Genomic DNA, 25,584 nt, shown 5'->3' on the forward strand with positions numbered 1-25,584 from the left:
ATACAAATATTAAGCATTTTTAATCCTTGCTTATAAGAAACTGATAATTCTAGTATATAGATGAAATTAAAAACAAAAAAACACACAACCTATAACAACTTTAAAATGAACCTGAATAGAAATGTGATAAAATACTGTAAACATGCAGAGGAAAACAAGATTATCTCCTTTTGGGGAGACTAAGAAAGGCTTCAGAGAGGAAAAAACATCCATACTCTTGAAAACCCGCAGGATAGTCCAGGATGAGGGGAAGCAGCACCCTGTGAAGCCAACACTGGAAAATGGCTGGGGGCAAAAGGGAGCAGGATGGCAGGACCGGTAAGAAGCTGATTTGGAACAACTAGAATGACGGAAGTACTTTGGAGCCGATCGCAGGTCATGTGGAGTATCTCCCTATGTAACATTTAATCTGATAGGCAAGGGGGAGCCATTTTCAACTACTAGCAGGAAAATAAAATGAAGAGATGCTTTCTAAGATTTCTATCACTGCTGATAGATCAGAAATTACCGTAGAATCGAAAGGAGAACTTAAAAAAACAGTACTGTAAAAACATGAAACACAGGACCAGGCATAGAGAAGGCATCCTACATGAAAACCAGCCAGAGCTAAGTGGTTATATGATAAGGAAGGCATGATATATGACGGTAAGGGCAAAAATATGCACTATGGAATACAAGAAGAGCTTATGCATAAATATTTCACTGCTATCATTTGGTAAAAGGATATAAGGCTGGCTTAAAAAAAGTTGACAAATATGGCAAAATAGACAAACACATTCATGTAGAAGTGAATGTGAATTATTAATTAGGCCTCATTAAATATAAATTAATTTTGACTTGCTTTGACATTCTAACAGCAGAAACCAGGAAAAATCATTATATGTAGATGATTAAATATTCATTTCTTAAAACAAAATACCGCACATTTTAAAAATAATTCTTACGTAAGGGGTACCTGAGCATTTTACACCACCACACTGCTAAAATATTTTTCCTTCAGATATCTGAAAAAAATGCAACTGCCTTTCAAAACTCAAGTATCCCTATACATGAACAAGTTTATTCTTAGGGCGTTTTTAAACAACAGCAACAACAACAAAAAATGCTGCTGTAGGCTGATTCTATAACCCAAAATATTCACGATAAATATTCTGCATATAGAATAAATATACCTCTACAAAAGAAAATATGATATGGGAATGGGAAGGAAGGAAGGAAGCTTATTCTTGAGTAGAGTTGGGACAGAAAAAGCACCACTGACTCAAAAATAAACAGGCATTTCTTTTTCCCCTCTTTCAGTAAAGTTGAAATAAATAGAAAGTTATGCTGTGATTAAAAAAAAAGCCAGTATAAAAGTACTACTTGCATGAAAGGTACATGTAATGTTATGATTCCAGTAAGTAGAAAACACTGCATGCAACAGCATACAAACTTGCTGTACAGTATATAGCATTATATACCAGGGGACTGTCAAACGCGTAATTTCCAGGCACCTTATGCCTTTGGCTGACAGGCAGTAATTCTGCCTCACTTACTGGGAAGCTGATGTACTGTGCCCTACAATTCCACATAGAAAATTGAAAGGATAAAAAAAAAAAAAATCAATCTTATTTCACCAAAAAAGCCCACTTCATTTTGCCTATGATAAGGGAAGTTTATGGAATTGTTTTCAGCTTCCCAATAGAATAGTTAAGAAATCTTGTCTCATCTTTAGAGAAAAGAGTATTATAATATGGAAGGAAAAGATGGGATTAGGCTTAACAAAGATGATAAACCTGGAGATATCTCAAAATCAACACGTATTCTCAGTCTTTTCAAATTTCCTCATTGTAAAAACTGCCACTGGTAACAGGAATCTTTCAAAACCTCTCTAAACTTATAACAACTGTTGGACAGTTTCGTTCCTGGCCTTCAGCCAGTTTCTACTTTGCAAACAGAAGGCTGGGTAGACTTCATCTACGTACAGACAGTTTGTGTTCAGAGCACTCATTACACTTTATTGTATAATTACACTAACCCACTGCTGGCTGCTCTGTCAATATTTAACACCCAAAGTTTCACTTCTAATTGACTTTGCTTCTTCCTGAGTAGTCATCATGTAATGTTTTCGAAGGACAAAGAGAAAGAATGGAGCCAGACCAACTAACTGCTACAAGTGGTTTACTTATTTTCAAAACAAATCATGTGATTAAAACAGGCATTTTCCCAGATGGTTGTCACTTTGCATTTGAGTGAAAACACCAGTGACACTACCCTGCGAGTTGCGCGTCAGCAGTCCCTAACCTGTCAGCTGCACGTCACTTGTCTGTCTCTTTTTTCCCACAAATGGAAATAAGGAGGAAGGTGAGAAGGGTCATAAAATATAAAGAGAGGTACTGAAATACCCCTGATAAATACAGCGGAGTATTCTCTCAAAGCTACTGATGAAGGATCTAAGTGACTATCATCGCAGAAGTACTCGCTCCAGAAAAAGGAATGTCCTAGATGATTGGGACTCTGAGGGACGCACAGGGAACGAGCAGTAACTCCACATCATCCTCAGCAGAGCTCATCCCTGTGGGGCACCTGCTATATTTGCCAATGATACACAGGGGGCTTCACCCCCCCTCTACCTCGTACCGATGGAAGCAGTCCAGACAGAGCTTAACCATAATTAACGTGGAGGGCATCATGCTAAATGAAACAAGCCAGACAGAGAAAGGCAAATACTGTGTGGTGTCACTCATATGTGGAATCTAAAAAAAAAACACGTCAAACAGAGTAAGAAAGTAGTTGTTAGGGGCTGGGGTGTGGGGGAAACAGGGAGATGTTGGTAAGAAGGAACAAACTTTCACCTCTAAGATGAATAGGGTCTGAGGATCTAATGTTTGAAGTGGTAACACTGTTTTATATAATTGAAACTTCAATGTTCTCACTAAAAGAAAGGTAAATATGTGAGGTGACGGATGTGTGAATTAGCAATTAATAGATGGGAGGAATTCCATCTGTCACAATATGTGTAATTATTAATGTATACACATATCAAACCATCATACTGTACACTTCAAATATATTATAATTTTGTCAATTATATCTCAATAAAGCTGGGAGGAAAAAAAGAGTCTAGAATCTTGCTCAGATCTTAACACCGATGATGCTCTTGAAAACAAGTTTGAAAGGAACTGAAACTGGCCAAAGTACTCAAAAAGCTCTGTTTAGATTTTAACCAGCCACTTTGGTCCCATTTCCACTCCCAGACCTGGTAAATGTAAGCATGCACCAAGTCAGACCTCATTTAATTAGCTAAATACTAATTAGCACTTAATTATTACTAGTAATTTAATTAATGTTTTAGTATTCTGTAGGTAGGACTTTTCAAAGAGTGAAAAAAAAGGCTGTGAACAATTTATCACTTTCCTTTAAATTCTTTAGAAAAAAAATGAAATAAGAGAACTTATTAAAGTCCTTTTTAACAGTACAGTGATACACAGATTTAACTTTAACTGAGCACCTACTATGAGCCAGGCACTGTGTGAAGTGCTTTCTGTGCATTATCTCATGTGAGCCTTACATCAGCCCAATAAAGTACGATTTTTATTTCCAGGTTACATATGGGGAAACAGCCTTCGTAAGATAAGCATTTTGCACAAAGTCATGGTCACCTGTGAAGTAAGCACTACTGGACCTCTAGCCAGCTAACTGCCAAGCCTGCGCACTCGACCTGTAAACCCCTCAACGGGCCGTTTCTATTGTTTTAAAAAATCAACACTTTAAAATGATAAGTTTGAGGGACTAAATAAAGAAAGAATATGCATTGTTTCTATAAGTTAAACAAAGGAAAAATAAAAGACCCAACTCCTCTGGAAGCTTGTTATCCGTAATTTAAGGCTAATTAAAAAAACTAAAGCTGTGCTTCACTGTGAGTCTGACAATTCCATTAAGAAAAATTATCAGGACCCTTTGACGACAAACTGTTCATCCATTCCCTCTCTAAACATGTACTGAATATCTACTATGTAGCAGGTCGTGTGCTGAGAACTGAGGATACAGAAATGAGCAAGAGAACTGTGGTCTCTGCCAGCGAGGGGCAGATAGACAAGCTGGGAAGACACCATTCTACGCGGGAACACAGTGGCATATGACCAGTGTGATGACAGGGAGATGGAGGAGGCAGAGCGGGGGAACCCAACCAGCTAGGGAGGGATGAGGGAAGACGCCCCTGGAGTTAAGGGAGGGGGTGTGGGAAGGGGTCTGGAGGGCTCCACAGAGAAGGGCACGGATCAAGGACCAGAGCAGAGATAAGACGCTGCCGGAAGTTCAGAGCCAGAAGGGAGGGAGCCAAGGCTGGGGACTAAAAAGCGAGCAGAGGCCAGACCCCGTAGGACACTGAAAGCCATACCGAAGACTATACCTGAGGGCAGTGGGGAGTCCATGTACGCACAAACCAAAGACTTGATCAGATTTTAATTTTGCAGGTGTCGATCTGACTGCAGAGTGCAGAGGAGATCAGGTGGGCGTAGGATGGGGGTACAGCTATTTTAGGAAACTACTGCTACAGTCCAGGTGCTAGGTGACGGTGAACAGGCTAGGGTGACAAACGTGGGAAAAAGAATAGATACTTATGAGGTAGAATGGGCAAGACTTGACGGTGATTGAATTGGGGGTGATTTTAGCCCTGAGACGATTCTAAAGTTTACAAGGTAGAAGACCTTCATTGTTTAATTAAACTAGTCATTCAGGAAAAAGAATTTCCCAAACTTATTCCAACAAAGAGGAGAAACTTACTGCTTTTGAACCGTTACTATCAATTATTCATTAGTACCTGAGTTCCGGCCATAACTCACCTGGTTACCAACCAATAACAGATGTTCTCCAAGAAGAAAGTCTTTCAGCATATCTTCCATCACTACCATGTGCTAGAGAAAAGAGACCAACAGGTTATTGTGTCTTACATAATCAAGGTGAAATGAGAAGGTTAGCTATAACAGTATCTTCATGGAAAGATGAAAAAACACCTATTATAATAGACAGACAATTTGATGTTTTTAGAAAAACAAAAATTGATGCTGTGGTTATATATATATAACCAATTAGGTCACTTATCCTGAAAACCTGAAATAGTATACAGGAGCAAAACTAAGCCACTGACCAATATTTCAAATATTTTTTCAGCTGTTGCACGATACAGAGTTGGCTTATAATTTAATGTAATATTTAAATGAACACTTGTTAATATAAATGTACACAGGCTTTCTAGAATAATGGGATTTCCATGGAACATTTTACACTGACGTACTCTTAACCACTACCTTCAAAGGATGTAGTGAATTAAAAGTGTATTATTTACCTTCCACATTTTTTTTATTCAAATGATACACCGTAATAAAAGAACAAGATTAAAGTTGTTCACAACAGCCACAGAGGAAGAAGTTACACTGCTCTTTCATATCTTGAAACACAGGACAACTGTAAGTAGGTCAGAAAGGCTCAGGAGGGTGGGGGTTAAGCGGAGAACTATATCCCAGAACGATTAATATCCCTATTACTTGCTCTTGGTTTTTGTATCAAAACAACAATCACCTCCTAAGTACTGAAGATGCTGAAGTTCCTTACTTGTGAAAAAGGCAGTGCAGACTTGGTAGTTGGAGCCATGGAATGGATGAGACTCTGATTGTCTCAATCTTCAAATCTGATTAAGTCTCTCTGTTTTGCTTAAATTGGCTCATTTTGCATCTAATATATGCTGCAGGTATTTTTCTCGCTTGTCACTTGCTTTTCTTTTCTCAACTTGGTTTATATAACATTTTCCTTTTACTTGCCCACATTAAGCAATATTTTCTTTCACAGAGAGAAAAATTGAGAAAGTTTCCCCCCCTTCAAGAGCAGAAGAGTATTCCCTAATGTTCATCTTGGAGGCTTTTATTTATTTACTTTTTAATGCTTTCAGATACAGCATGGAGCTAGAGTTTTTTTTCTTTAAATTAAAGTTTATTGGGCAACAATTGTTAGTAAAGTTACATAGATTTCAGGTGTACAATTCTGTATTACATCATCTATTTCTCAGTGGAGCTAGAATTGTAACCAGGCTTGGAGGAGGGAGAGATATCAATTCATTGTCCTTTCTGGAATACTTTTAAGAACAGAAGGAGACATTATTAATAATTATGCTGGGACAACAAACATAAACAAGGACCATCCTAAGCAAAGCAAGTTGTCTGGTTACCCCAGTTAAAAGGGAGCCCTAGAACCCTCCTTTAACCCGGGTTCTAGTGATAAAGGGGTCTGGAGAGCTCTGCCTTCTAACTAAGATAAAACGTCAGCGCCAAGTTCCAGACAACATTAAGTTCTTCCAGAAATAAATGGGTTAATCTGCATAAAGAAGAGACGGGGGGGAGGGGGATTGTCACTGTGTCAGGGATATAAATGATAAATGTCTATTACATTGTTTTGTGCACCTGAAACTAATAAAAGAAAAGTTAAAAAAAACAGACAGAAAAGTTGGAATGCGCACCTGTATAGCAGGTAAAAATGTAAATACTGAAAAATAACCCAGACTATGTCTATAGCCTTCTTTACTTTTTCTTATGTGGTCCTACTTCATGCCTTCATTACATCTAACTAGATTATTCAAATCAACAATACCTAAGGTCACGACCTACATAATTCTTCTCTTAACCTCCTGACCTACTTAGTACCCCACTTTTTTAAGTCTCCTCCCCCAGTTGTCTGTCGCTGCAGTCCTTCCTATCTCCCTAACAATTTCTCTCCATAGTCTTCAGGGGTCGATCTTCTCGTAGTAATTCCTTACATTTTCCCCATGTCCCTTCATGTGTTCTCTTTTTACCTTTGTACATGCTTCCCTGGGGGTGGGGGTGGGGTCGCAGTACAGGCAGAGCAGGTGTGTTTACTCGGACAGCGAGGGAGGGCTGTGTGCAGATCTGGGACCCTCATGTCAGTTCGTGAAGAGCTGATTCTGACCCTATCCCCTAACTCCTCCCTCATCCATTCCTTCCATGGCTTCAGCCACCAACTCCACACTGATCTTGCAAGACTTTTGTCCTCACTCCAGCCCTGTACTTCTGAGGAACAATCGAACTACGTGGTTATTTCCCAGTCTCCTTGAATTCAACATGTCCAAAACATGACTCATTACTTTCCTCTCCACTTCATTCTTTATCCTCTTTTATCCTGACTTATAAGACCATTTTCTACGGCCTGAGCAAAGCCCTGTCATTGCCGTCCTGACCACCCCACTCCTCCCTTATCATGAGACAATTGAACACTAAAGCTAAGCTATCATAACGACCAAAAAGTCCACTCTACCTGTGCTTTCCTTTTTCTCCCCACAGTGTTCATTCAGCTTTTATGATCTCTGGCCTAGATTTGTATAAGCCAGTTTGGTTTCTCTAACTTCAGTCTCTCCTTGAGCCAACATGCCCTCTGCGGTACAGGCAAACCTCATGGCACGATATCCTGCTTCCCTGGTGTTGCGTTTTTTACAGATGGAAGGTAAGACCCTCCACCGGCAAAATGACCGCCACTCGCTTTTGATATATGCACTTTATGGCGGGGGGTGGGGTGGGTGCTGGAACCAGACCTGAGTACCTCTGACGTCTGCCTGTCCTGACTCACTTTGTTGTGCAAAGCCATGTCACTTCTTTCTTCGATTCCTTAAATGAGTCCTATTACCTTAGGAACAAAGGCCACTTGTTACCTTACTGATTTAGTCTCAGCTTCACCTCCCACCGCTTTCCTCTGACATCGTGTTCCAGTCCTGGGCACAATTTAGAATCATTTCCCCTTGACTCTTCTTTTTGCTTTCCCACCAGACTATGTGCTTCCGGACGGAGAATCTCGGTCTTTCATCTAACACAAAATTCCACTGATTCTACCAACCCCATAAATCGCCCTGTGATGTGTCCTTTTCACTCTGTCCCCACTGTTCAGATCCTTCTTTTTTCAGATCCTTCATAACTTCACCTGGACTATTCCAACCGTCTCCTAACTAGTCTCTCTGCCCTGGTTCCAACTCAGACGACATTAGAGTGAATGCAAAGTTATCAAAAGTGGAAATGTGCTTAAAATCTTTCAACAGCTTCCTCGCTTCTTCTGAACAGCAGCCAAATTCCTTAATGAGCAAGGTCCAGATGACCTAGACCTTTCCTAACTCATCAGCCTTGTCTCCTGTCACTCTTCCATTTGCAACCTCAGCTCTGTGCCAATGACAATTAATTACATGTAGCTCCCTAAATGAGCTCCTCTCTCACATAGCCAAGTCTCTGCAAATGCTGAGCGACTCTCAGTTTCGCCTGTTAACTCATTTTCTGTGATCATTCTAATCTGGGACCATTGCCTCATCAGTGCTACCATGGTAACCTGCACGTGCTTCCATCACACTGTACAGTAACCCTGATTGTCTTTCTCCCTTTGACAAACACAGGCACTTGTGTGTGAGCATGTCTGTATGCGTATGTGTGTATTTTAATCTGTGCATCCTAATACCTTAGGACAAGGCTTGACACACGGGAGATATTTTTAAAAATTTTCAGATCTACAGCTCCGTTTAGCTTATTAAAAGGCAATTAAACTCTTTCCTCCAATTTCTCCTCCTTTGTGCTGCAAAGTATAGTATTCCTTAATCGGAAATTTAATGAGATAATACTCCTAATCAAGAACATTCAAAATCTTACTTATCCTTTCATTAATCCATTAATTCATTCAATAGATATTTATTCAGTAGTCACTGTTACTTGCTACAGATACAAAATAAAGAAAACACCACACTTTGCATTAGTGGTGTGGAAAAACATTTAAAAAATCAGTTTCAACACAATGTGGTAAGAGGAGCACAGAGCACAGAACAAGATGGCAGAGAAGCATCTAACTATACCAGAGGCACTGAAGACTACAGCGTCAGTGACAAGATGTGGCACCTTGGACATAGGAACACATGCAACAAAAGCACATGTGATCATACCACTGTCCCTAGAACTGGTACAGCTAAAAGTTTTCACGAATGGTGAACTCACAATGCGCTCTGAAGAGAAGGGATGTGTGGAGACAGGCTGCAGACAGTCCCTCAGGGCCCCTGAGAAGTTTACATCAGCCCTGAGTTCCTCCTCGTCTGTGTCCCAAGCGCCACGGCAACACACCCTGTTCAAGGGCACAGGACTCTCCCTGCTACTGACCTTCCTACATCCTCAGATGCTGGCAAGTCTCAGCATTTGCTACCAGGGAGGTTTCCCAATCGTCACTCATAACAAAGTTTCCTGATTCTTTTTTCTTTGTTCCTGTCTACTACGGAGACAGAGTGCGATACCATCCGTTTCAAAATAGTATATTTTCCTTACAATCATGTTTTTGTCTATTGACAGGTAAGATTTTTTTTTCCTCTTCTGTCTCTCAGAAGTAACTACATTTTCTGTTCACGAGTCTGCTGCTTATATAAGAGCATTAATGCTCTGGAAGAAAATAAAATCTACATTAGTTAAAGGGCGACAGAATGAATAAAAAGCAAATTGGATTATGCCTTTTGCTATGCCACAGATGATAATTAAAGTTTTGACGGATTTCAAAATATACAATCAACAATTTTATTGAGAAAGAAGAATTTTCCTAGATATTTTCTACGCTGTTGCTATAATGTAGGGATATAAGTTATAGTACTCCTTGGACAACAAATAGGATTGGAAAACGGCAGATAAAAAAGAAATTTTTCTTTAGTATCCCTAAATCCTTAATATGATGAAAATAGTAAGTAGAAATTTTTCCAACATAATTTGTAAATGTAAGGTTATTATTTGCATACAGTTTAGTGACCAAATATTACAAAAAATTTAAGTAGGTGTTTTACTGTAAAATGAATATATAACCACTTGACAGAAACTCTGGAAAAGAAAAAAACTTTATATTATGGATAATTTTCTCTGGAAAAAATGCTTCTTAAAATGAACCTCTACAATAAAGCTTTCTGGGTACACACTTATTTCTGTGTCTCAGTAGAAAGTCCGTAATTATAGGTTAGTTGACAAGTGGGAAATTACCTACCTCCTTTTAAAAAACGAAGGAAAAGTAAAGAACAGAAAAATGCTAGAAATTTTCAGGAAGAGGAAAGGAATATGAAGGAAAGAACGCACAGGACACATCCTCTTTGAACTACTAAAATGATTTAACTAACAGCAAAGCAGAGAAGGTAAGTATTAGTTCTACTTTGTTTTTAGCTTAATAATACATTCATTTATTTATCTAAGACATAGTGTATAAGCGCATATAAACTTCATCAGACACTAATCATAGCAGCAGCTCTCGCAATGTTACAACACATTAATGGAAGATGTTTCAACCCTTCATTCCACATCATTTGAATTGAACTTAGCAAGTTACAAAAATAATTGAACAGTTTCACTTGAACCAGAAAGAAGTGCTACCGTGTAGGTGGCGATTTGTCCGTGAGTGCAAAGCAATGACCTTACCTGAATGTTGTCATAGAACAGGACATCAGGCACTTTCATCTTCTCGTGGGCATTATAGATCGGTGCGCTGACAGCTCCGATCCTCAGAGATCCAGAGGCGATTTCGCCTGAAAATGTGACACAGGACAGAGAATGGCTCGTGGCCCCGTCCTCAGAGAAGTCAAGTCCAGCCCATACAGAATGCAACACAGCACCTTTAACATCTCGTGGACTCGTCAAGGAATTTTATTTTAACGTATAAAAGAAATGAGCTTGAAGCTGGTAACAGAAACCTTGACAGTGTTTTATTAACCAGAATGTTTTTAGCTCTACATCAAAAAGGCTTAAAGCTCTACAAAAAGCTTAAAATGTTTCAAAATGTAATAAATTTTATTTAAAACAATACACATGTAGCAAACAGCATGTTTTAATATAATTTTAATTTAATATAATATAAGACTGGGTCTATAATATAATATAATATAATATAATATAATATAATATAATATAATATAATATAATATACCGGGTCTTATATTAATTTTTACTCCAAAAGACGCATTGGAGCTGATGGTCCAGTTCGGTTTTATTTTCAGGTAAACAGGGTATATATAAGCCAAGTGTAAATTCAAAAGCCCTGAAATACCTTGAATATCATTCTTTAGGACCCACCCACTGAAAAACCACCTATGAGAATCCCCAGCAGTCTAGTCAAAAATACAGACGAACCCATCCACCCCAGAGCTCTCCAATTACTATTTTCAGGGCTAGTCCAGGAGATGGGTATTTTGAAATAAGCACTCCAGGTGCTACATACTTATTTTGTGATAGTTATAATTGTATAGTCTCCTACAGTCGGTTGAGAACAGAATTCGAGCTCCCTGAAGCCAGGAAACTAAATAATCAACTTCTTGAAGTCAGGGAACATACTGCATGTGCACTCCCGACAGCAACCAGATGCACAGGTTCACTGTCTGAACGGATTCCAAGGTCAATAATAATAACATGTAGTAGTAATAGTTTTACTCATCACCACAATCACAGCAGCTAGCCTTTCCTGAGAACCGTCCATAGACCAGCACCCAGACCAGGGGCTTCGGCTTACTGTTTCCTCATACAGTGTCATGTAATTTTCCTAACAATGAAACAAGAATGATGAGGACGCTAAGAAGAACACAAATTGGGTAATTTGCTTACCCTCTCCCAGCTAGTACGGCTAAAGCTAAAAACAGAACTCGGAATAGTCTGACGGTCTTTCTTGCCATGTGGGGGATGCTCAATCCTTTGACTCCAAATAATATCCCATCCTGTGTAGATGCCCTAGCAAGCAGGTAGAAAACGACAGTATCTTAAACAATTAACCTGTGTTTTGACCCCCCCGACTTCAAATAAGAAAACTGCCATTTTTGTGGTACAGCATTTTGAAAGACAAGGTGCAAAAGCAACTTTGGCGTCTCTGGAGCACCGTGAACAATTCTGAGCTACAAATACTTAAACCCTCACCCTGCTGAGTCACTGCTGAGTGCTCCCTATTTGCCAAAGCATGGTGAACCTCTTCCGTCAATAGATTCTTGCCATTTTCCTTTTATTCACAAGTTCTCAAGGGAAAGAAACCGCGAGCTGCCATGCCGAGAATCTACTATTTATTTACTGTCACCAGGTCTCTGAAATAGACCCAACATGAAAGTGTACAGGGAAACACAGGGCCATGGTGGTGAGTTTACTGTACACTTGAGTGTTGAGATGGCACACAATTTCACATTCACACAGCATGTGCTAGCATGTATGATTTACTTTATAGAGTATATCTATTTCAGTACATTTAGGGCTTGACAACAATTTAATTCATTCAACCAATGCTTATTAAAATTTCAAGCTAGAAAAGCAAAGTGCCTGCACAGTGGTGATACTATACTTCCCCAGGAGAAAACTGGCGAGCAATCTTCTGAGAAATCTCACAGGACTTTTGGTAAATTTGTCAAGGTCCTCAGCCTGGTAGGCTCAAAACCTGACCTTGCCATTACAACGGAAGATAAACCTAACTCTATTTTTATATATAAAACCAGAATTGCAAAAATGTTACATAGCAATGAAAACTGCAACTGCCACATGGCTGTATGATACACTGGTTGTCCGATCAGCATATTGTTTGGAGGGTGACCTGCATGGAAAAAGCCAAGTCCTTATCAGAATGTCGTTTGCTGAGCATGGCCACTGAATAAGGAAAGTGAATTCAATGACTTCTCCAGAAGAGAGACGGCATTCAAGATGAATGGAACCAGCAGAATCAAGTCTCTTAAACTAGCTTCCTTATCGCGACACAAGGCTTAGATGGGAACCGCTAACACTGGTCTGTTGCCAGGATTAAAGAATCTATAATGGGAAGGATGCAGTTTTTCTTTGGGTGGAGATGTTAAAAAATTCCAAGTGACATTATGAGTCTTAAAAAGACCCAAAGTTACTCTGTCTCTTTGAATTGGCTCTGTATATCTGTACCCAGATCCATCAGTATGCTGAATTTTCAATTTTACTTTAAAAAAGGCATCTACATTCCTCAATACCAAATTCTTCTCTCAGGGTAGCCCCAACAATTAAAAACACCTACTATAAAGAAAATCACAACAGTCCCCTTTGGAGAGGGGTCACACATTGGACGTTTTGATAAAACAGGGAATTACCTCAAAAAATAGAGAACCTGTGACTGTGCTCTAACTGAAGAATGCGCAACTTTTTAGGAAGAGCTAAACCTCCCCCCAACTGAAAATTATACTCACGGCTAGCCAGGAGGAAAGGACCATGAAACACAATGCTTGTGGAAATGCCAGAGCAGGAAGGCATGAAATACTGTAGTACCGGTCGGTACCCTGAGGATTATCACAATCTACATCAACCTAGAGTGGCTTCCCAAAGCATCCCTTACGACAGTGGGTGGCCCACAAAATGCAAATGTTGTGCAAAGAAAACAGAGTTTTAGAGTCTATGGTGAAAAGCAGTTGGAAAAAAAGGTAAAACAAGATCACACAAGTTTGTTTACACCAGAAATTACGCTTGTGTCAATTGTGACTCTTGGGAAAGTGAGCGTGAGGGTGAGAAGAGGACAGGTACCTGGTGTGCACGGAAACAAAGGAAGTATTCTACGGCTTAATTTGTAAGTAGGTTTCAGCCTTTTCTGTTTTTTAAATAAAAGATTCATTTCTTCAACCCAATAATAACACAAAATGAATGGAAAACAAAATGATTTTTTAATTGAAATTTAAATAATAGAAAATGTTTGATAATTATTATATCACTTACAAGACAAACAAATCGAATACTCACATTTGTAATCCTCCAGTTCAGGTTCTACTTTATCATCAGTACTTATTTCTATTGAAGCATCTGCCAGATTTTTTTCTAATGCTGACCTTGCAAGGCTTGGTAGAAACCTGGGGGATGAGAGGAAGGATTTAAAGATAAAGTCAAAGCTTTTCTGATTCCTAAATATCTTTTGACATGTGTATACACACACACACAGACACACACACACACACACACACACACTAATTACAACCAATTAAGGAAGCTCAATCTGGATCTGAGAAATACAAGGAATAAATAAACTTCAAGTACATGTGAAGATGAAATATGTTTGTTGAATCTGCTTTAATAAATAAAACTCATTTGTAATGAGAAGTATTCATTTATATACAACATTTTGCAGGACAAGACTTAAAATAATTTGCTTTTTAAAATGGATTTAGTATACCTCATAAATTTTGTTTACCATTTAACGGGCTTACCAAATTTTCTTAAGTAGTTTAAACAATACTTTAACCAGCTCCACATTGGCAATCACAAAATCCAAATTAGTGGAGGCGGATTAATAAGGTTTCTTTCACTTTCTCATACAAAGTACTGAATAAATTTAATATTATCCAGCTTCATTCTTCCTTCCATTTAAAAATTGTACCTGCTTAGCTCTTCTAGATGTATTTTGTCAAAACAACACTGTGGCATTCTCCATCTGTTAATAGGCTGTCTGAACATCAAAACAGAGTTTCCCACCCATAAGTCTATCTGGAGTTTATGATCCCACGTGAGCCCAGACAAATGACTCCTACCGCACAGCTGTTTGTGCTATCCTACTACAAACTAACCCCTCTGTGCAACAACGTTCTAAATAAACACACGAACAGCACACCACTTCTAACTTAGCTTTCCCACGTCTCTAAATCTTTCATGGTGGTTCCCACAGCCTTGAGGATAAGCTCTAATAGAGACCTGTTGGTGTGAGCGAGAAGGCACATGGATGAGTGTGTAACAGACTGCTGGATTGCCTGTCCCCGTAATATTCCAAGCCACACATCTGACACTGTCTCCCACCAAATGCCTCATGTCGGTCCTAGGCTATGATAGGGGGTTATATAGCTCTAGGCTCGTAGTTCATCAGGTCAGTAACAAGTGAGACTTCCTGTTTGTCTCTGACTTTCATCTCTGACTTTCATCGCAGTCCTTCGATTGGTGCCCTCACCTTATCTGCCAGACCCAATCACTGGGCTTGTGTCTTGTTTCCCGAGCCCTTGTCTGGGCCCCCTGCCTTACCTTCCTCTCACCACTATCCCAGGAACTAGAATCTGGTCTGGTAACACCAGCCCTGCGGCTGCATCTCCGTTACTTCCTGTCAGATGACCTTGATTGACTGTGACCACCTCCAGGGTTAGCCTTTGTTTGCTATTCCCAGGACCCCTGTTATCTCTATAGTGTGTCTATCACATGTCCTTACTTTGCCCCAGTACTGGAACATTCCTCGATTGCCCTCCAAAACCTGTAGAGCACAGCAGGCACTGCACGTGTGCCTCCCTTGATGGCAGCGACATGGCACTGCATGCCAAGAGGGTACTTTTTCCCGCTGACACTGAACACGTTTCAGAATTATTTTCAACCTCACACCCACACAGCATTATCAAACAATCAGGCAGCATGGAAGTCTAAATATATTTACATCTAGAACCTACACTCTATAGAGGAGATTGGCCCACCTGACAAATAAGGACAATTAAACTTAGCAGGTAGTCTGAAGCCAACCCTTGCTTTTCCCCCAGGTTTCGAGGGATTAGTTAACTGCTTCCTCTCCCATCGTTCACTGCTATTTTCTACTTTTTTTCTCTCCCTCTGCTTCCCTGGCCTTTGGAGAAATAGTGATTGAATGAAACATCACTCTTTCTCTCCTACCTTCCCATAACCAAAGCGACCACACATCCTGTGTTGATTTTTTCAAGTATATTTATCAGTAATATGAGCAACATAGTGTCTTTTAAAAAACCATTATTACCATGATCATTATTTAGTAAAAACCTTTTTCCCCCCTACCAGTAAAAAAATAATTGGAAAGGCTCTAGTCTTGTTAGGTCTTGGTTATAAGAAAAACTAAAGAAAGATTCAACCATATTCTGGGAAACCCAGAAGCAGAAGTAGTTGCCCTAGGTTAATTCAAATAACTGTGTCTTTGTCACAGGAGTGGGATAGGATCTTTGGATAAAGGAATAAAATAGGATTTCTTAGGCTGGTAGCATGAGAAGCTAGAACAAGGATAGCGGATGCTTCCAAATCACCAGTCCTGAGGGGAGAAGTGTTGGGAGTAAGAGTGAGAGAAAAAGACTGGGGGGTGGGGGTGGGGGGGTGTCAGTGGATGTCAGGCAGCCTTTGACTTCTATTTTGAATGTGTAATTAATTAATTTATACCGGTGATTTTAAATCTTGAATTTATAAACAGTATTGGAATATTGAAGACAACAACATGGTTTATCCTAGTTAAAAATCTAAATTGTTAAACTTTGAGTTATGCAATTTCTCAGGAAGGTTTTGTTTGTTAATTCAGACAGCTGAAGTGCTTAAAAGGACACAGATATATAAAATTTATTAACATAATTTCAAATGTTTGAAGATATTTAATTAGTCAAGTTTTATAAACAGAGCCAAATAGATTTCAAAGGCTCATAAAAGCAATTCGATCTAATAGACTTACAGAGTAAACTAAATAACAGAAAATCCTAAAGAAGATCTAGATTTCTGAAATTATAGACTTCAAAAATTGAATAGCAGTTTTTAAAGTCAAAAATAAGTCCCTAAATAGTCTCTCTTGCAAGGTAAATCATTCTTCAGGACAACAAAAAATTCATATCAAAATAATCATTGTTATCATTACTACGTATGATAATTCTATCAGGTTTGTGATTTTTAAAAATTACTTAGCTAATAGCTTTAACAATGTGAAAATTTTATACAGGTGTTATTCATTTTATGTCACAAGGGAATTTCTGAAAAACGTTGTATGCAAACTAAGTTGTTGGTGAATGAAAAAATTTCCTCATTACCTGAATGTCTGAGACAGTTAATCTTCATTTATGATTAAATTCTTACAACTCTGCCCAACGTTTCTATGCTAAAAGGTCCTCACCGACAGGATTTCCCAGAAGTAAATAATTTAATGGAATGCAAAATACTTGAATGGAGTAGAGCTCTTTTTACAGTTAATTAGCTCTTCCAAAATAAAATAAATTTTGCAATGAGAAATAACTGATAATTTCCGAATTTTCTAAATTTTCTTCCTTTTGGCCTCTTACGTTTTCAAATATCTAGAAAATAAATTCCACATTTAGCTCCAAGACTTGATTAAACACTATGATGGTGAGGTGCTTACAGTTGTTTCTTCAGATGAAGAAATGTTCCAGTCTGAACTCAACTGGCATCATAAGCAAACAAATGAATCATATTTTTAAAATGAAATTAACAAGACAAGCCTAACTAGTATTTAATAAATTTAATGTTTGACAAATTTAGCCTAGAGAATTTCTCTTGATTTTCTCTGCTTAATAATAGACTTCATGAATATATACTATAACAGTTTTTGCTTTAAAATTTTCCATAGGAGTAAAATTTGATTTCTTTTCACTGCTTCAACATGGAATGAGGTCATTCAAAAAACAAACAAACAAACCCCTGTATGCACCAATGATTTTTTGTTCCTTCCTGCCATTGCACTACATTGAAGAGATTAGTAAAAAGGCTTTTGATTCCGTAGTCAACCGATGATGCAGAAACAAGATAGCTGTTTTACTTATTTGCAAAGGAGTTTTATTATGGTCAGTTGATAACACTGGAAAAATTAACTATTTGATTAAGTGAAATATTTCTGAGTATAAAAATTAAGCATTTTTAGTTTTTCAATATTTTAAGTAGGAAATATTTCAAGCATACAGAAAATTACAGAGAATATTAAGTATTCTATTCATCTCTCTTCATCTCTACAGGTAATCCTCACCTTGAAATTACTGTGTATCTTTTTATTTTGCTACGCATGTATGAGTAAAAAATATATTGCACTGTTTAATGTATTTAACATTTTATATAAATGGCATCATATTCCAAATCTCCTCTTGCAAACTGCTTTGTTCACTCAATAAGGAGTTGTCATGATTGATACCTATTGACACATGGAGATCTACTTCATTTTAACGGCTGTATAGGATTTCATTATATGAGTATGTCAGTTTATACATTCATCCTCTACTGATAGATAGGTTATTTCCAATTTTTCATTCTTACAAGGATACAAAGGGACATTCTTCTACATGCCTCCTTATAAATACATATGAGTCTATCTTTGAGGTGATATCAAGAATTGTCAAATAACAGGGTTTAATATATTTAGGCATAAAGACATGGTGAGAGCAACCACAAAATTATGAGACTTCCATCCAAACTGCAGTATTGAAATTCCATTTCCTTCCACTCATGAACAATATTAATTTTTACAGGTAAAAAATTTTAAAGTATAAAATGATAGCCGATTATTTCTTAAATTTTATTTCCCTGATCAATAATAAAGTTGAACATCTTTTCAAGTGTTTGTTAGTCATTTGAATTAACTTTTCTGTGTGCATACCTATTCATTCTTTGCCCCTTTAAGGTTGACACTTATTAATTAGTACTTAATAGTCCCTTAAAACCAATCCTTTCATGATTATAAATCTTATAAAATATCTCTTAGTTCGTGACTTATGACTTGTAGAATGGCTTATAGTGTTTTTGTTGTATAACAAGATTTTACTATTTTGTTTGAGATAAACTGGATATTTTTTATTTTAACCATTTATTGATAAGTCCATCATTTCCACTCTGATTTATAATAGCACCTCTAATATATACCAAATTTCCACAAATTATGTGCGTTTGTTTCTGGGCTCTGTACTCTATTCTAAACATCTATTTGTCTTTCCATGCACCAATACCACACTGTTATAATGAATATAACTTTTTAATGGATCTTGGTATCTGATAGAGAAAGCACACCTCCTTAATCTTTCTCAAAATTTCCTTGACTAATATTGGTCCTTTATAGCTCCATGTCAATTTTGAGAAAGCTTGTCAAATTCACTATAACCTTGGTGTCATTTGACTAAATTATACCTATATATCGATTTGAGGTAAAACAGCTTTACAATACTGAATCTTCCCTTCCATGAACATGGTACAGCTTCCCATTTATTTAAATCTTTTACAGCTTTCAATAAAGATTTATGCTTTACTCCACAGGAGATTTACATGTCATTCATTAGATTTATTCCTAGATGCTCAAAGCTTTCTACCATTATTTTAAATGGGATCATTTTTAAAATTTAGACTTCCTCATTGACTATTACAGAAATATAGGAATGTTACTAATTTGGGTACATAAGTAATCTTACTAAAATCTATTTGTTCTAATAATTTACGTGTAGTTTCTTTTGAATTTTTTATGTAGCCAATCATATAACCTTGTTATTCTTTTGTTCCTAGCTCTAAAAGAAATGTGCCACGTATCACACCATAAAAATGTTTGCCGTAAATTTTGGTAGATACCTTTTATCAGATTAAAGAATTTCCCTTCTATTCATGGCTTACTAAGAATATTCCTGACTTACTAAGAATTTTGTTTGTTTTTGTTAGTTTTTAGTTTTGGATGCTGGGTTTTATCAAATCCTTTTTACTTGTTTTTTAAAATGATATTTCTTCAGCTAATATGTAAATTTAAAAATATAATATTAAAATTTCTTCACATCCTTGAGATAATTCCAAATTGCTCATGATTTAAAAAAAAAGAAAAGAAAAAATATATACATATATATTGCTAAATTTGGTTTGTTAGTATTTCATTTAGGATTTTTGTATCCATTCCATGAATTTGATTTATAATTTTCCTTTCATACATTCTTCTTGTCTGCTTTAGGTATCAAGATTATACTAGACTCAAAGTGAATTGCTGTGTTTTCACTGTTTGTCTAATTTCTTATACACTTTGTATAAGAGGGATTTATATATTCCTTGACAATTTGGTATAACTTGACAAAACCACCCGCAAGTGGTATTTTTTTTTTAGTGAGACTTAAGCTACTAATGTGATTTATTTTGTGATTATGGATCTATTTGAACTTTTTATTTTTTAAATGAGACTTAAGCGATTAATTGGATTTCTTTCGTGGTTATGGATCTATTTGAATTTTTTTATCCCTTCTTGACCAATTTTGGTAATATACACAATTCCAGAAAACTGTCCTTTCATATTTTTCATTTTTTTAAATATTGACTTTATCTGTAGTTCTGTTACTTTTTCCTTTCTCCTTTCTATTATTATTTATTTGTGCCTTTTCTATTTTACATTAATTAAATTTACCAGGGCTTTATCTTATTTTCAAAGAACCATCTTTTAGTTTAGCTAATCTTCTTTATAGTGATTTTGATTTTTATTTCATTAATTTCTGCTCTTAACATCATTATTCCACTCCTACTTTCTTAGGGTTTAGTATGTCACTTTTTACTAACCTCTTATGTTGAATGCTTAGCTTATAATTTTCTTACCCTGTTTATTTCTAATTTGTGAATTTAAGACTAAAAAAAAAACCTTTAAGGTGCTACTTTAGGTGTATCCTTTAAGTGTTGAGATTCATATGTTTAGGTCATAGGTTTGTAAATATTTCATAATTTTAATTATGATTTCTCTTTTAATGTCTTATTTAGTTAGAAGTATGTTTTTACTTTTCCAAATACATGGGCTTTAAAACGTATGTCTTGTTATTGTTATGAATTCTGTTGCTTTGTGGTCTGAGAAAGTAATCTTCATAATGAAGATTCTTTGATGTCTTTTGAAGCACCATTTTTTTTCTTCCATGTAGTTTGGGGTCAATTTTGATACAGGACAAATGTTCCATGTATTCTTGAAAAAAATGTATATTCTTTGTCCACGGGTACAAAGTCCATTACATCACCCATGTCAAATGTTTGGTTCCAATCTTCTCTGTCTTTCCTAATTTTTAGAATGCATGATTTATCAGTTTCTGAAAGAAGGGAGTTAAAATCTGTCATAATAACTGTTGATTTGTCATAATAACTGTTGAACTGTTAAAATCTGTCATAATAACTGTTGATTTGTAATTCTGAGGTGTGAACAGTTTGGGACTATTAAATCTACTAAATTAAGTTTCTCTGCTCATCTTCATGCCCAATTGTGCTTTTGACTTTTAAGTACATTTTGCCTAATAATAATACTATATCTCTTCTTTTTTGGTCAATTTTTGCCTGATATATCTTCTTAGACCTTCACATCTGATCTTTCTGACTATGTTTTAGATGTGTCTCTTGTAACAGCATATAATTAGGCTTAGTTTGTTTTTTTAAACTCAGTCAGAATCTCTAACTTTCAACTAGAAAGTTTCATCTTGTGTGATATTTGTGCTTACTTCTAACGTTATTTCATGTACACTCTTTAGATTGATTTTTTTTTCACCTCTTTTCCCCTTTTATTTCTACCTATGTTGTATTGATCAAGTTTTCTCTATTTGTTTATTTCTCTCTCTACTGGATCCATTTGCATTCTTTTTTGTGGTTACCCAAAATTTATATGTGAATACTTGAACTAACAAAGTCTAAAGTGATTCAACATTTTCTTCCTAAAGAATAGCAGAAACTAAGAAAGCATTCACTTCTCTTTTTCAGCTTCTATATTCTCTTGTTTAGCGTTTCAGTTTCACCCAGTTGTTAAATATGTCTCCATATTACTATTCACTTTTATTACTTTTTTTATATTTTAATGTAATAATATATTTACCTATTTCCTTCCTTATTATTATTTCTTGCATGCCAGTCTTTCCTTCTGGATTCAGTTTCCTTCTTGCTGAAATATGTCCTTTAGTAGTGCTTTCAGCAGTGTGGTAAACTCAGTCTTCATCAAAAAAAAAATGTATTTAGCTAAGCAGAGACTTCTGGGGTTCATGGCTATTTTCCATCAACACTTTCAGGATATTATCTAAACCTGCTGGACTCTATTGTTGCTGATCTGCAGTTGGCAGTTTAATATTGCTCTCCTGTAGCTTTTTCTACTCACAATTTTTAACTTGTTCACTTTGTCTTTAATTCTATGCAGTAATATCACAAAGCACATTTTTTCCAAACTTTGATCACTCTTATTTATTTCTTAGATCAATTCACAATACTTGATTTATTTTTATTTGCATTTTTTAAGTAAAGGAAATTGAAAGTTGATTCAACTACCAGGGCAAATATGAAGGTTTGTAGAATTATTTTGATTATTTAATTCTAATATATCCAAAGTATTATTTTCCCTGAGGCTCCAAGACTGTGTACATTGCTTAGTATTGACTATTTGCTTCTATTAACATATGTCTACACACAAGGTCTAAGAAAACACTGGGTAGGTAATGAATCTATTTGTCTGTATTTTCTTCAGTCCACGACCCTGAAAAATAAGCACCTAAAGCATTTTTTTTCCTGATTTTCATTTGGAAGTCTAATATTCTTCCACTTAAAAGAAAAAGAATTTTATTATATTTCATAATTATTAGTTATTCAAAGAATTACCCTAAAGATGCTGGACAGGAGCCTCATTTTAGCTGGAGCCTCATTTTAGCGAGAACAAATTCAAGTTGGAATATAAGGAGCTTATTTGACTACAAAATTGTCCACTGAACTAGAGATTTATTTATAGAGGGCAATTACAGATTCTCCTAAATTGAAAATAGATTCTCTTTTAATTCCTTTTATATATCAAGGAATGAATGAACAACTGTCATGACCACCATAAAAATATTACCATATCATATGAAAAGAGTCTAAAAGAAACCTCAGGGCCCACTGGACTATGATATTAACCTTTCTTATTTTTCTTTAAAAATAGTCTCATGTAAGTATGAGTCTGTAAGAAAATTCTATAAGCCGATAGTTTATAATCATTTCCAAATAGGTATGAAAAGTTTTAATGTAGACCGAAAAGATGCTGGTTTTGTTAAATTCGGGCAACAGGGAAGTACTATCAGGGATGGGAAGTTCCAGCACAAATTTGGAAGGCTCTGGGTGCTATACGTGAGACCACTAACTCAGAAGACACGTGGGCCTGTGTTCCAATCCCAAACCGACTTTTACTATTTACCACTGTGTGACCTGAACCAAGTGACGTAAGTACTTTTCTTATCTAAAAAAGACCTCTTAACGTTGTTATGCCTAAACAAGGTATAACTGGAAACTAAACACAAGGCTGAAAAAGCTACATATCCAGACCAATATTGTTTCCAAACTATCTTTAAACTTATGTTACTGTTTCACGAAGACCCAGAAACTTGAATGCGGTGAGAAAGCAGAATACGGTTACCTGGAAAGGCAGGCTTTAGTGACAGCCCCGTGAAGGTTTTCATTAGGGTACTGCGACAGCCGACGAGAAATTCGCAACAGCTGCCTGGTAGAAAGTGATGCTGCCAATGATTGTGCCTATTAAAAGGCAAAGACAGACCGTTAAGCATCTTGTTTCAACTTGCTGAAAGTCCCTTTAGACGGCCATCATAGCGGAATTCATTATCCCTGAAGGATAAGGCCATACTTAAAATAAATACATACTTTTAATGAATTACAAATAAGAACAAAACAGAAACCAATTTACACTTAAAACATTCTTGAAGATAGTATTTTAAAAAATCCATACAAAGTGTGTATCAATTAAATTCAATGAAAGTGTTTTCACTGTGCTAAGTGCTGTGTATACATATTTCTGGGGGAGGTAGAGGAAAGATGTAACATAATACAGGTTGCACTGGACTTATGCACAGTTAACTATGTTTTCATTTTTTTCTGCTTACACAAAGCTGAACTGTTAAGATATCCTGAAAATGCTTAGAACTTTAAGTAAATCTATGACTTCTGAAATACAGAAAAGGAGGCCGCTGCCCAGAGATGTCAACAAGTTTGTCAGGTGGATGGCAGCTTGCTTTTCAGAATCCTCCTATTCTGTCAGAATAATTTCAAGTGTTTTCTTAACTTCGCCAAATCCTAATAGCAGAATTGCTAGATCAGAACTTAGGACATGTAAGTACCAATAAATACTTGCTAACTTGAATTTGAATTACTTTGGCAGGTGGCATAATGTTACAGTAAAGTTGATAAGCTTTGGAATCAAACAAATCAGGCTCCCACTTATTAGCTATGTGACTTTGAGAAATTTCTTAATCTCTTCAAGCCTCAGTTTCCTCATCTTTAAAATGGCAATAATAACACCTTCATCTTTAAGGTGATGGGGATTAAATTCGACAATATTCAAAGCATTTTGCTTACTCGTAGGTCAGACACATACGGATACTCAACAAATGCCAGTAATTATTATTAAAAGTCAGCCTCTTTAAGATGAAAAGAAATCCAACAGAGGAAGAGGATATAACCTACCTATTCATATGAATTTAATGACTAAGATTATTATTGACCTAATTCCCAACTTAGATCAGTAACATTAGGAGATAAAGGATTTTCACTGGGAACCAGAGGAAAGAATAACTTTCGAAGCAACTGGCCCTTTAGAAGGGCAGGATAGGCCTGGGTGAAATGTCACAGGGAGTTATGAGGGCAGTAAAGTGGCCTGAGCACCTGAGAGAACAGAGAAGGGGACTCTAGGACGTTCACAAAGGGTTCAGAATGGACGTCAGGAGGATGCAAAAGAAACACTGAATATTTGCTTATTTCAACACTTTGCCTAAGGTCATCTCGGTATGTCCCAAGGAAGAAAGAAGGAATTGCTCTCTCCTCTCTCATGTATTTCACAGCTCTACGAGACGCTGGTCTGCTGTTGTTAGTATTTTATTTCAGCTACATCGTGGGCTAAATGGCCATTGGGGACTAGGCTGGGAGCACGGCCACCATTTATGACATATCTTTTTTCTAATAAAAACACATTCTAAGTTTCAAAGAACTCATTTATAAGCAAACATTGGTTCATCCCTGTTTCCAAAAGATTTGCATCCTACACAGGGAGCCAGTATTTAAATATAAGGAAGCATAAATTGCAATTCGAAATAGCATATAATTTAACGCCAAAATAAATGGAGCTCTTGACAACTGCTATTGGCGCTGAAAATGCTCAGTGGACAGGAGGATGCAGCGAACCAAGGCACGAATGCAAAGGGAACAGAAATACATGCAGAACAATTAGGGAAGCACGTTTACGAGAGGATCCTGCTGGAAGCCTTGTTCCCAAGTAACAAAGGCCTGGGACTGACGCTTTGAGGAGTTGGGTGTGGCTCCTGGAGGCAGTAGGACTCTGTTATGTGCAACGTAGTAACATGATTTTAAGAAGATGCATCTGGAAGCACTATGTAAAATAGTTGAGGGACAGAGAGACCTGAGATGGGAAGCTGCCCACAAACAGGGGAAGTCCTACAGCAGGGTTACTGGCAAAAAGAATGGAGGGAAAGGATCAACCAATGTTTCAAAGGCAACTGATGGATACGAGAAAGAAGGAAGCGCTGAGGAGATTATTTCGGCCAGTATGACTGGCAGTATCGGAAGATAACTATGACTCAGCAATTCCCAGCCTTAATGCCTGAGCCATGAAGACTGTCTACCTTAATCATGGAAAATGTCTGATAAATGACTCCTCCCAGAGGAGTCTCATGGCAAGGAGCCCACCAAAGCATACGGTGAATTTCTAAGGTACAACATGCTAATCTCATTCCAAGCATGACACTGAATTCAGGCTTCACATTTCATTCTGTGATCAGAAAGGATGTCTCGTGAATTTGAAAAATACCGACTTTCTCAGTTGACAACACCAAAATGTTTTGCAATAACATCCAGTGTTAAAAAA

At 36.9% G+C, this 25,584-nt stretch overlaps 1 protein-coding gene across 1 annotated transcript in view; it reads right to left on the minus strand.

Annotated features, from left to right (window-relative positions):
* The window catches only part of VWA8 (von Willebrand factor A domain containing 8), a 305,649-nt gene that overhangs the window by 175,432 nt on the left and 104,633 nt on the right, over positions 1–25,584 (minus strand). Inside the window, exons 17-20 of the mRNA XM_074329337.2 lie at positions 23,110–23,225; positions 13,749–13,855; positions 10,452–10,558; positions 4,824–4,895 (exon numbers count right to left, since the gene is read on the minus strand). Coding sequence (XP_074185438.2) covers positions 4,824–4,895; positions 10,452–10,558; positions 13,749–13,855; positions 23,110–23,225 — 402 coding nt within the window. The remainder of the gene's footprint in view (positions 1–4,823; positions 4,896–10,451; positions 10,559–13,748; positions 13,856–23,109; positions 23,226–25,584) is intronic.

Source organism: Rhinolophus sinicus, chromosome 16, assembly GCF_057876585.1.
Source record: "Rhinolophus sinicus isolate RSI-liver-muscle chromosome 16, RSI-T2T, whole genome shotgun sequence".
Classification (NCBI taxonomy): domain Eukaryota; kingdom Metazoa; phylum Chordata; class Mammalia; order Chiroptera; family Rhinolophidae; genus Rhinolophus; species Rhinolophus sinicus.